The sequence below is a fragment of the Pseudorca crassidens genome, chromosome 5, assembly GCF_039906515.1.
Source record: "Pseudorca crassidens isolate mPseCra1 chromosome 5, mPseCra1.hap1, whole genome shotgun sequence".
Lineage (NCBI taxonomy): Eukaryota > Metazoa > Chordata > Mammalia > Artiodactyla > Delphinidae > Pseudorca > Pseudorca crassidens.
In genome coordinates, this window is record NC_090300.1 from 52546998 (window position 1) to 52560453 (window position 13456).

Here is a 13456-nt window from a genome sequence, read left to right on the forward strand (position 1 = left end):
TTCTATGTCTCAAACACTAGATTCTTCTTCTCCTTCTGTATACACCAGATTTATAGATTTAGTATATTTTCTCAGTACTTCCTGTGCACACTTTCTATTTAAAAAATCAATATTTATACCCCACATATTTAATTCTTATACTATTGACATTCAGAAAGGATGTGAGGAGGTTTCCCTGTATCTGGCATTTTGGCTTAGTATGAATAAATAAACAAACGGAGAAATTAGTCTGGATCTACTTCCACGTGTCATACTTATTTAATATGCAGACCTTGTTCAAACCTCTACAGCTGGCCAAGTTGAAATAACCATCTTCTAAAACAGTTGGCATTATATTTAAGGTGCAAAAAAATACTCATAATGGCTCCCCCACCAGCGAATTTATTGTATGGAAATACCACTCCTCACATTCCAACTCCGTGTGTACATATATGAACACACAGAAGCAATTACGTGCGTAAAAATTAAAATACCATTGCTTACACTAGTGAAAAGCAGAAAACATAAATTTTCAACAAAATCTGAATGGTTAAAGACATCATAGTAGATCAAACCTGATGGAATACGGAGCAACTGCTAAATGATTATTTTGAAGAATTTGTAGCAATATGCAGTTTTTGTGGGTTTTTTTGGTAGAGGAAGAAAACTCGAAATCAAATCTACCCTCTGATTCTAACCATGAAAATATGATATTTTGCATGTGGGCAAAGACTTAAAATGATCATAGAAAAGTTAAAGGGTCCCCCCACCCCTTTGGGAATCAATCAACAGTATTTGGGTAATTAACAACAAAAATAAGAAACAGAACACCTTTTGGCAGGCACTAGCTAAAATCGAGAAGAAAAACTGTAGGTTGCTCTGTCCTAACTAAAACGGGTACTGCAGACATGGGGTGATCCCACGGACCATGTGGTGTTGCACCTGAGCCCTGACTTTGTACCACATGGAGAAAGTCCAGAGCAATGAGTGGGAGATAGTCCAAGTCCCTCTGGGCCAAGGGCTATCCTTCATGTCATCTCAAAACTATACACACATGCTCTACATTCCATGTATCTATTAGGGCATCAAAGTCCCAGACAGCATATCTTTAAATCACTGGATCCCAAAGGGAAACCAAAATTGCATGAGAAGGGAAAATACCACACTGTGGGAAAAAATAACCATTTTTGTAAGTCTTTATTTTTTAGTTGCTCCTCCCATAGTAATGCACTGAAAGGCATAACAGTTTATATTGTACAAAGCATTGGAAGAAAGTACCTCAACTTGCCGATTATTTCAAAATGAGACTACAAACAAAAAGAAAACAAATCTGGTTCCTCGATAAAGGGCAAAATAACTGAATACAGTCTGTTATTTACGTCTCTCTTTTAACATAAGGTCTGGAACACTTCATTTTACAAATAGGATTAACATGAACATAACAACGCACAAGCTTGCAGACAACCAGCATAAAATATGGGGTACAGTTTTTAATCAGGAGAATCATGCTTTCATGAAAGAAATTATAATCGTTTATACAATTGAATCAATTTCAGTATTACAAAAACTAAGTTGCATCTATTCGTATTTAGCTCATTAAGAAGGAAAACAAAACAACAACAAAAAAAGGAATGTTAAGAAAAGCCAAACACCATTTGGCACTCCCATACACAGGTCGAGTCACCTTGGTCCTTGAAATTCAAAAAGGGGTGTGCCTCGGACGTCAGAAACTAGTGGCTGACTGGAACAGTGCTATTTTCATCAACAAACAATAGTTTGCCAACAAATAAATACATGATACACGCAACACACACAAAAAATTAAACATTAAAAAACAGTGACATGATTGTCTAAAATTAAGATGTTATTACAAGGATTTGGCAAACCTTCTATTAGCGTAGTGGTACAGCGGTACTGGTGATGAACAGGTTACTTCACTGACTTAACCTCTTTGAGCATTGAACATCCATAGTTTACAATATACACATACCCTTGTTCCCTCGTTTTAAACAATGTACTTAAAGAAGGCAAAAGTTAATGGGGAAAAAAATACTCCCTGTTATCAGTTTCTATAATAATCAAGTGTGCATTTCATCCAACTACTTCTGTCTTCGAAGGGTTAAATTACATAAAACTTTAACAAAGCAAGAAAATTAAATCTGTAATTAAAAGCAACTGTTCCCAATCATGTGTCAGGTGATCTTGTACAAAAAAGAATTCAGTTTCTATGGAGTGTTCATTCGTATCAATGCTGCCATCTTAACTACTCCTCTCACCCACCCACTCCCAGGGGCAAGGTGAATGGGAAGACGCCTTCTGCCCAGCAAGTTTTTCATTTTTATTGAATCATTTTAAGTCGCATTGATCCTCCAGAAGTCAGCAGCTGCCTTTGCTGTGCAAAACAAAATATCGAGAATAAATAGTTTCTTTTTCTTTCTTTCTTTTTTTTTTTTTTAATCATTCAGTTTAAGGTCCCCAGACTTTACATGAGTGACCCTTCAGGTTTATAAGGCATTCTGCTCAGCAGTCTTTTAAATAGTCCTATGTGAAAAAGCCATGCTACCGTTGGACTTGGTCCCATTCTGGTCGACCTTGGGAATGTCATACGTGGCTTATGGACTGGATAGCACTGGATTCCGCCGCAGCCCTGGCCATACTGTGCCACACGTTGGAAGAACTGTGGGATGAAGAATGGAGGGACTCCTTGTCGGACAATGACAACATCATAGCATATGCCTGAGGTAAAAAGGAGAGACTCGGTAAATGGCATTTGAAAAACATCACTTTTCATTCGAAGGATATCTTTGGTGAATGTTACAAAGAGAAGGGACCCTGAGAAGGAGCATCCCTCACGGGTGTGTTTGGAAGAGTGCGGGACATTTTCTTGTGCTATAATGACATGGAGTTACTGCTGGCCTTCGTTGCCTCGGGGCCACAATAGTGACACGATCTGCAGAACAAAAAATTAATGACCCAACCTAGAATGACAACAGCGCCCCCATTAAGAAACAGGAGCCATGCCCCTCCCCGACCATTAACTATAATAACCATCCATCCACTGTTTATGCACATGTTCAACTCACCCCAAATATTACTGAATGCTTACAACTGAAACTGCAAATACAAATAAGAGACAGGCCTGCCTTGACAGTACTGTGGTCCAGGGGAAACAGTCCCAAGGACTCCTGCACTGGATAATTGAGAGCACTGAAGGTGAAATGACTCGCCCAAAGTCACTCGCCTAGAGGGAAGGAGGCATAAGTAAAACTTATTTCTGCCCAGCTTTGAATGCTTTGCCCACTTCCCCTCCACGCTTGAAGTATTCAATGCTGACACTCAAAGACCTTGAAAGTCGAGGTAAATCAAATCGGTTCTACCAAAAAATGAAACAACACAAAAGACCCAACAAAGTTCTAACCCCTGTGCTCCAGTATCTGCCAGCAGAAGGTGCACAGGGGTGCTCTGTGAAGAAGTGCTCTTTCTTCCTTATTATCACGTCAAAGTCCAAATAGCTATTCAGAGAATCTCCCCATTTGCTGCCAAGTAAAATATTCAAATGAAATGTTTGGTCTTGACTTAGGAGTGAACTTTTCACTGTTGATTTGTTGGTCTCATCCACTGCTAAACTTGCTTGTCAAAATGCTGCTGAAGAGGAATCATTAAAGTCCTGCCAAAGGCATTCCACCGTCGGTAAACAAAGACAAAATGCCTCCGTTGTTAAGCAGAATTTCATCTCTGGGAGTCGTGCTGAGACATGTGGCCGGTCTGTGGTTTCTTCCGTAATCATGGCATTCAGTTAGAAAATCTGCTCTCGCAGACTGATTTTGATTTGCTGGGTCATTGCTCTCAATGTACACATTTGACTTTTATGTATGCTATTTGCCTTCCGGACCTCTACAAAATCTCCGCAGACATGTTACAAATATTTCTTAAGCATCTACTCTATGCCAGGCACTGTGCTAGGTCCCAGGGAATCAAGGATAAAACATAGAGTCTTTGTCCTTTGTAGGGTTTAAAGTGTGGGTGAAGTGAGCCTTGAACTTTATTCCAACGACATACCCACATTTAGAGATCAAGATGAACACTATTCTGAAATGGTTTTAACAAAACTCATTCTTTTTTTTTTAACTCATTCTGATATGTGGAAAAATAAAAGGGATTACAAGAGAAAATTTTGAAATCCTGAGGTTGTTTTTGTTTTTTTAAATTTATTTTTGCCTGCGTTGGGTCTTCATTGTGGCGCGTGGGCTTTCTCTAGTTGCGGCGAGCAGGGGCTACTGTTCCTTGCGGTGCGCGGGCTTCTCATTGTGGTGGTTTCTCTTGTTGCGGAGCACGGGCTCTAGGCGCATGGGCTTCAGTAGCTGTGGCTGGCGGGCTTAGTTGCTCCGGGGCATGTGGGATCTTCCCACACCAGGGCTTGAACCCGTGTCGCCTACATTGGCAGGAGGATTCTTAACCAGTGCGCCACCAGGGAAGTCCCGAAATCCTGAGTTTTAATCCTGGCTTTTAACCTGCCTCTATTCAGCTAGCTGCGTGACCTTGGGCAAGTTGCTTAATCTTTCAAGGTTACTTCCCTCATATGAGATGTGGATAATAATAACAAAAACTTAGCTCCAATGGTTGTGGAGGAACCACAAGAACTAACTTACATAAAGTGCTTAGCTTAGTGTCCCTGATGTAAATAGTACCTGTTATCATGAAACGAATTTTTGTAGGATAGAGTTTTTCAGGGAAAACCCTATACAGAAGGCAGCCACTGTTGTATTGGTCAACTATTTTGGATTCAATCACTATAAAAATCACAGAGTAAATATATGAGTTTTGAGTAAAGCATCTGAATCTATTCAGATTCTAGAAAATGATAAATATGGAATGTCTGCCTTTTGGTAATCAAAGGAAATAAACATTTTCATGCACGAGGATCAGTGCTGAGCACATAACTGACAGTTAATGACAACTGAATGAATGAATAAAGTCTCATGAAACAAAGTCAGTTTGCAAAAAGGCATGACCATCTTCAGATTGACATATATATGACATTATCAAGTAATAATAAAAATATGAGCTAAAATTGCAAAATGCAAGTATTTCTTGTGAAGGTAATTGTTAGCCCAGCTGGGCCGGGACTTTATATATCAAAATGCTGGTACTGAAATACATCATTTCCATTGTCTTTAAGTTCCCAGGACCCTTTGCTTTCTATCACTGTGACAGTTTCAGGAATTTTCAGGTATTGTGCCTTATAATGTCATAATTTGGGGTGGAATAATTAAAAGAAATTTTAGAAAAAGAAAGAAAAGCTGGCTCCCCCAGTTTCTCTGATCCACTAGCAAGGAAGAACGGGAAATCAAGAGTTAAAAAAATATATTAGACACTTCTTATGGCTGTCTCCACGTGAAAATGAGATGTCTACTCTGGCTGGTTTACTTTTAATGTTAGAAAATGAAAAATTCATTTTTATCCTCATTCAATGATAGAGCAGGAAGGGATATTAGACATCTTCTCCACTCACCCCACTTTACAGTGAGGAAATGATACCCATAGTTGTGAAGTGATGTTCTCAAGCTCATAAAGCTAGGCAACTCCAGAGTTGAGGCTGGGTGCTTTCACTTCAATTCAGAAAGAACATTTATGTTGCCTATTACCATACATGATATCTTAAGACTTTTTATTGACTTTACTGATACTTTCAAACTTGTATTATCCCACTGGAATGTTTTCCCCACTTTAGTTGCGATATGACCACATTTGCTGTTAAGACCAGTGCAAAACATCTCATCCAAATAAGAAATTTCTAGATGTAGGAGTTAATATGGTCACATGGTTTGATATGTCAGGCCACCTCTAAAATGAACTCTGGATCAAACAATTAGACCAAAGTGACCAACAGATATAACAACAGAAAGTTTCTTTTTTCTTTCTAAAGAAAGAAATGGACCTGAATAAACAACCTGGCTGAGTGCAGATGTCAAGTAGAAAGGACTGACTTCCCTTTTTTGTGAAAAAAGAACTGAGGCTATGTTCAGTGGTATTTATAGATCCTTAAATGGATTTATTTTGGTCGCCATAGTGCTGATAGATTGCTATAGACCTCAATGAACTTGGGTACCACTCATTCATTCATTCATTCATTCAATAAAAATCGATAGGGTTTATCTCCAGGTGTGCCATTAAGTTGCTACAGACTTTTGGCAATTCATTTCATCTCTGACCCTCTGTTTACTCCTAAATTCTATCATTAGATGACTTGTTTATTAATTATGTACAGTAAGAAACAAAAATAGAGGACAGAATTCACTTTCCAAAAATCTCAAAATGCAATTAGGTTGACAAAAATTATAGACACAAAGCATTAGAAAATAATTCTGAAGTAATATACAAATAGGTGCAAGCGAACATTATGGACCATCTATACAAAGGCAATGTAATTGCAAAGGAAAGGGAAGATTATTGTAGGTCAGGGTTTGACACAGAAATTTCTGTGCAGAATCCAGTCATATTAATTACTGTAGGGGTTGACTATTTTGGATTCGGTCATAGACAAAGATTTGAACGTTTTGAGTAAAGCACCTGAGCCTGCTCAGATTCTAGAACATCGCAAAGAGCATCTGCCTTTGGTGTCAAAGGCACAATGTCATCAGGATGCTATACTGCAGGAGAGTATGTACCTGTGATTTGGACTTTCTGTGTAACGGCTGTTTAAGTTCCTCTGGCACATGGGAAGCACTGAAAGAAGACACCTCAGCTTCAGTATATTGATTATCTTCCATTTTCCTCATTTTGAGGCTATCTGTGAAGTGCCTTATATGATCTAGAGCAGAAAGTCCAGTTTTATATTCTTCCTCTTTATACCTAAAATGAACCAATGGGAAAGCACAGAGGGTTTTTTTTTTCTTTTTCAGTTTGATATCCAACCAAATCACTTTTCATTTGAGTCTATACACTTGTCAAACATGTTATATTTGCAGTAGAAAGTAGCCGGCGTCAATTCTTGGGTTCTTTAAAAAGCTTACAAATATTCTATCTTATAAATATATTTCTTTTCAGATTTTTCATGACTAAAGCAAGAGTATATCTGAGATAAAGAATTAAAGTCAATGACATGGGAAGTCAGCAATGCAGTGGAGACAGAGTTCATATGTTTATAATTTCCATTTAAAATAAAGCCAGTTACGATTATACTCGTTTGGCACCAATTATCCCTATGAAAATATAATATTCCCATCAATTTAACTATTGGGCTAATTTTTTCCATTTAAATATCTATCATCTATATAGATTCCAAATATATCAAGTAAAGTGAAATTTATCTCAATAATATTTGAATAATAACACACCAGATAAATTGAATAAATTAGATAACGTTGAAATCTCTATTTTTCTTTGAGTAGAAATAGGTAGAGTCTAAATAAGTGATTGTGTACTTGTGTAGCTTTCATTTTACCCTTCCTTCCTCAGGTTAATCAGAGTTTCACAAATACTGATGTATTTTCATGCTTGCGGATTATGTTGATGGCCACTTTGTTTCCATCTTTTAAAAATTAATCCACTGTGTATGCCTTGCTAATTCAAGTTTAGTTTTTATAGTTTATTGCTCGCAAATTGCTTATCACCTGGAATAGTGCACTAATGGAAGAACAGAGCAGCAGGAATGGTAACCCTATGCGGATCTACTTTTGCTTCTCACCTCATTGGGGACGTCTTGCAACTCATCTCCAGGGCGCTGGTGTCTTCATAGTCATCCTCATGGTTTCCTTCATGTAAAGTACTTGTCCCTGGTTCCTTTCCTGTTTTCCCAGTAATATCATTGTCTTCATCCTCCTCATCTAACAACACCTCGTCTTCCACCTCTTCATCATCCAGTAAGTCTGAATTTTGACTGGTCACCAAAGCCTTTTCATCTTTAAAGTGACTGCCATTCATTCTTTCAAAAGCATAAAAAAGAAAGAGGTTCAATTACTGGTATCATTTGTAAACGTGCAGTTAGCTCTATTATCACGTCTTCCTAGCAACAATTTAATTTTCAACATTTGTAGAGCAAACTTTTTATTGTTTAGGCTTTATGGCAACCATGGGAAAACCATGTAACCTCGCAAATGAGAAAATGAAGAAAAAAAATAATTGTGTGATTATTCAGATTATAAATAGAGCCTCTGGTCGAACTGGGAAAATAATCTCGGTCTCCTATTTCTTATCAGGACTTTGCTTGATAAATGATATTGTTATATAGGATATAAAAAGCACACAAAGGTTTTCTCTAAGTAAAATTACCTAATTACCATATAAGTATGCACCATTTAAAAGAATAGATTTCTGGAAAACTCATACCCCTGAGCAACACTGCCAAAGCTTCAATACACATGCTTCAAGTGAATCTAAGAGTTCAAAGAAAATGTTAAAATAACCGCCAAGGACTAACCAGTATTTGCTATTTCTAGGTGACACTGGTGGGTATACGGCACTTAAACACTCTACTGAGACTTGAAAGTGTTTGAGTGCTCGTTTATTCGTACTTTGTTCAAATTACCCTGGATGATCTGAATGTAAAAAAATTCCTTGTTTCCCAGGATAACACTGGGGTGGGAAATGATATAAAAATGTAATTGTACAAATATCTCTTGACGCTTACTTAGCAAGTGTGTATAACATAATGATGCAAAAGAAGACTATTATATTTAAAAAGCCATCTGTAATATTTGAGTCTGTGGTGGCAAGGATTGCAATACATGATTCGAAAGTTTAATTATAAAAGAAACTTAATAACATAGAAGTCCCCGTTTAAAACTTTGGAGGGCATTTATGAAACTAGGATAAGCTTTTCAGGCTTTAAAGTAAACATTAAAATATGTGTAACTTGAATTTAAGTTTCGCTGTAAGGTTTTAAAGTTGAAACTGTTATAAAACAATTATAAATGTTTTGAATCTCTCCTCCTAACTTCCTCCTTTTAAAGATATATGATCAGGGAAGTTAAGGCGGTTGCCCAAGTACAGAAAGCTTGATAGAAACTAAATCATCCTAGGCATCCAGGTGTCCTGATTCCTGGGCCATTCAGAATCTTTCAATTTTGTCTTGCTCCTTTACCTATTTACTAATTCAGAAAACTTGCTGAGACTGCTAAATTATTGTTACAGTCATGTACACTTTTCACATTTAATGTAACTATTTTTCAGATTATGGAAAATCAGGTATCAGCGATAGACCCCCATCACTTTCCCACATTTAAAAAAAATGAGTACAATTTAATACTTAGATTTCTCAGGGCAAAAAAATACATAAATAAAACAATTGTGGATGTGACAGATGCACACAGTAAAAATTCATTTGACCAGAAAAAGTCATATCATCATTAAGTTTTTTTATACAATCCGTCTCTTAACCTCTTTTATCAAAGAATGATGAAAACATGTTTTGCACAGACAAAAATTATTAGTTTCCAGTTACACTGCCAACTTGCTAGCTTGAATGGATCGAAATTGTTGTTTTAAAGAAATGAAAGAAAAAGTAAAAGAACAAAAGAGTGCATGGATGAAAACCAAAAGTAACAAAGCCAACGTGATTAAGAAAACCTATTTGTTAATTATGCTTTCAAATGTGGCAATTTATGGGGGTTAAATTATTCATCAAAAGTAGTCTGATAGGAGTTGAGCGGAGAAAAGTTGGATGACTCAGTCTTCTTACTTCTATGCTGTTTAGACATGTTGAAGCCAGATGTTGCAGCTTTATGGTTCACAAAATCTCCAGCTAAGGGCTCGAAATCTGAATAGGAGTCTCAGAACACAAATGGTGCTTTTTGTTCGCTATTTCTTATTTGTATCATGTAAGTATCATTAACAAAATGTCAAAATTATCAAAAGATCATGACTGTCTTTCTTACTTGTCCTTAGTACTTTGTACTTCTGATATCTGCCTCACCTCTCTCTCTCTCTCTCTCTCTCTCTCTCTCTCTCTCTCTCACACACACACACACACACACACACACACACACACACACACACACGGGCAAGCAGAGGGAAAGACATCCAACTGCACAAAGTTACAGTTTTATCAGACTTCTGAGAGGCTGGGAAGAGTCATGCAATAGCAGATATTCTCTCCTTGTTCCCTTAGAAACAATTTTATACAAGTTGAAGAACAGAGTCGTCATATATTTTTATGTTATCTTGGAAAATAATGTTTATTTGATACTTGCCTTAATGGAAAAAAGTATCTAAAACAATTAACTTTGACTTTTAATAGCATCAAAGATAGAGAACGCTAACAATAACACTTGCATGATAAAAAGTCATGGACCTTTCATTAATTTCCTGTTACATTAAAATGTACATTGCAGCATCCGAATTTAATAGGCCACTGGATAGTTATATTCAGAACAACATAGCTCTCAATATCAGATATTTAATTGTAACATAGATAAGAAAAATTAAACCCAGTAGTTTGGGTAAAATAATGTTTCAGTTACATCACATAAAATGTAAAATACTAGATAAGTATTCATTATCATTATCAGCATCATTAAAAGTTTTTCTATATGAATTAAGCCACATGTGCTTGATGTTGATAATGACAAGAGGGAGCTAGTGCACCTTAAAAACAAGGATGATTATACCCACTGAAACAAACACGCCAGAATTAAATGAGGATGCACCTGACAGCATATAAGGAAGGGATAGAATCTTATTCAGAAGTCACAAACGGTTTCTAAAAAGATATCTGGATGACATTCAATAAGTATTTTATATGTAAGTATCTACAGTATGTATAAATATATACATACATATATATATATAGTCATATAATATATATAGTCATATACTCTCTGTATACATGATATATCATATGATCTATAATAGTAACCACTGTTAGCCAGTGATTCAACTGAACCCCTGTGGTGGCTTTCCCTTCTAGTTGGAAAGTTTTGATAAAATATTCTAATTAGCTATCAAGAGAGGCAGAACAGAACGGTGGTAAAAGCCTGGGCTCTGGAACCACAGAGCCCAGTTGAATCCCATTTATTACTTAGGTGACCTTGGGCAAATTATTTAACCTTCGATGTCTCCATTCCTGCACTCATAAAATTATATAACAGTAGTTGCTATCTCATAGGGTTATTAGGGTAATTAAGTTAACTAATAATATAAGGTGCTTAGAAGACCATTTGGTATTTAATCTGCACTAAATAAATACCAGCCATTGGTGGCAGGAGTAAAGCCGTGTCACAAGAGTGAGCACTGCAGATGTATTTGAAAACGTTCATTTGTGAAATCATCGACTTTAAAGAGGAAAAAACAAGCTTTACCTCTCTTCTGTGTTCCTGGGAGACTGGCTGCCATGGTTGCTATTCCCGATGAAATTTCGAATTTCTGTGAAGTAAGCATCTTCCTTGTCATCGAGAATCGCACCTGTACTTTCCAGTTCAGAATGAGGCGACGATGTGGCCGTACCTGAGGGGAGAGAAAGCCTTTTGTGAAAAAGACAATTATTTATAGCGCAACTTATTTTGAATCTCATACCTTCTTCATTTGATCAGTGTTGTTTCCGAAAACAGGCTTTTTCGAATATTAATAATGATAACTTTAGGATGTCAAAGTCTTCCCAATTTTACCACAGTACCCATGCCAGTGAGGAATGGGGATTATTTTGAACCGTTGAAATAGTGAGATACAGTCACCCAAAGATGCCGTTTCTCCCACTAGCTTCCTCCTTTTCCCACTGTAACATGGGAACATTTTAATTTGTAGAATGAGAATATGGGGTGAGGCAAATTATAGAAAGGTCTTACATACATTCTGCAGAAGAAACTGTATACCTGGTTGCAGTCAATATGTATATACTGCCCCTGTGCTAAAGTATGTTATCAAATAAAGACTGAACACATGCTGGAAATACTGCATTTTGATTTGGTGGATTAAGCCGTGGGTAGACTCAGAACACACCAGTCGAGAGACAGTTGTGGTATAATATTAAGAGGACAATATTGAGTCTGTGGATTACAGAATGATTGTCAGCTTCCTTACCTATAAAATTAGAATCAAAATACCTGTATCACAGATTATTCTAAAGTTTCCATAAATTTACAAATTATAAACACTGTATAACATGTGGTCAAACTTTATACTAACATTTGCTTCATGCTGTTTAGCATGCCCACAAAATATCTACAGTTTAATAGTTCATCACAATAGTCTAGATGACAAAAACAAGAGGTTAGAACACCCCTCAGCTTAACAAAGTTATAACCTGGACCAAAAAACAAGTATTCAAATTTGACACATTATATCTTTAACTTATTTATTTTCTGAAATAATTTTGACTAGAAAAATTATAGGGCTATATTGTAAGAAAGTGTAGCCACTTTTGTGTATTGGATTAGACTTCTGCCTCTAAAGTCCAATATTTTAAAACCATGATCATTAGATTTTTGGCTTTAAGGGAAACGAAGAGTATATAGTTCATTCAAAATCATAAGCAATGTTCCCGTACAATAGAGGACGGATTAATAATAAAATAATTTCCTTCAGGGCTTCCCTGGTGGCGCAGTGGTTGAGAGTCCGCCTGCCGATGCAGGGGACACAAGTTCGTGCCCCGGTCCGGGAAGATCCCACATGCCGCGGAGCGGCTGAGCCCGTGAGCCATGGCTGCTGAGCCTGCGCGTCTGGAGCCTGTGCTCCGCAACGGGAGAGGGCACAACAGTGAGAGGCCCGCGTACCGCAAAAATAAAAAAAAATTCCTTCAGTAAAGATTACTACTTTGTATAAACCCAACTTTTCTCTGTTCTTAAAATCCTTTTCAGGAGCGGCATGCACAACCCCTCTCCTCACTTCTAAGTCATTTCCTTAATTCTCTAGAAACAAATTATGGCTACATAAGTTGGTTTCACACACACATGCCAGCTGCTAAGCATTCGTTAATCGTTTATTATCTAAGCATTAGAAGCCAAAGGCAAGAAAACCTACCATGTCTTCTGCTAACTATGCGCTGGTACGTCTGGGTTAAGGGAAGGCTAGTTTTTTGCCACTTTTAACTTAATTCTACATTGGAATTTGTGACCAAAACCACACACCACTATCATTCGCTACGGGTTACTCTGATCATGTTGACAGTCTTCAATCACTCATCTCTAATCAAGGTCCCCTGGAGAGGTCCTCTGAACTGCAAGCCTTCTGCAAAAGCAAGCCATGGTTTCTAGGTTAATACTCAAGAGCGTGGCATTCTGGGGCTCCACTGTGGTCATCCTGCCAGGCTGGGGGCCACGTTCTGTGCCAATAGATGGAAAGATCGTTCTCTGCAATTTAGGAAATCTTGGTTCATGAGTCTCCGGTGAGTTCGGGTCATGGTTCTCTTCGCTTGAGACTGCCCACTGAGATGAATCCAGGAGAAAATAAAATCATCCACATAAAGCTCTGAGTTGTATATTATTCAACGATCACATCATTCACTTCATTCAAAAATCTCAAGGGAAACGTGCTGCAAATTTGC

The 13456-nt window shown here is 37.3% G+C and overlaps 1 protein-coding gene across 11 annotated transcripts in view; it reads right to left on the reverse strand.

Annotated features, from left to right (window-relative positions):
• Window positions 1-1157: 1157 nt before the first annotated feature.
• Window positions 1158-13456, reverse strand: part of MECOM (MDS1 and EVI1 complex locus) — a 566735-nt gene continuing 554436 nt past the window's right edge. For 10 of the 11 annotated variants that reach the window (XM_067737973.1, XM_067737972.1, XM_067737975.1 and 7 more), the window contains 4 exons: window positions 11277-11421; window positions 7667-7903; window positions 6648-6831; window positions 1158-2715 (listed from right to left, as the gene is read on the reverse strand). In XM_067737973.1, the coding sequence (XP_067594074.1) occupies window positions 2581-2715; window positions 6648-6831; window positions 7667-7903; window positions 11277-11421 (701 nt within the window). In that variant the 3' untranslated portion in view covers window positions 1158-2580. The remainder of the gene's footprint in view (window positions 2716-6647; window positions 6832-7666; window positions 7904-11276; window positions 11422-13456) is intronic. The other variant, XM_067737977.1, reaches the window with a different exon arrangement.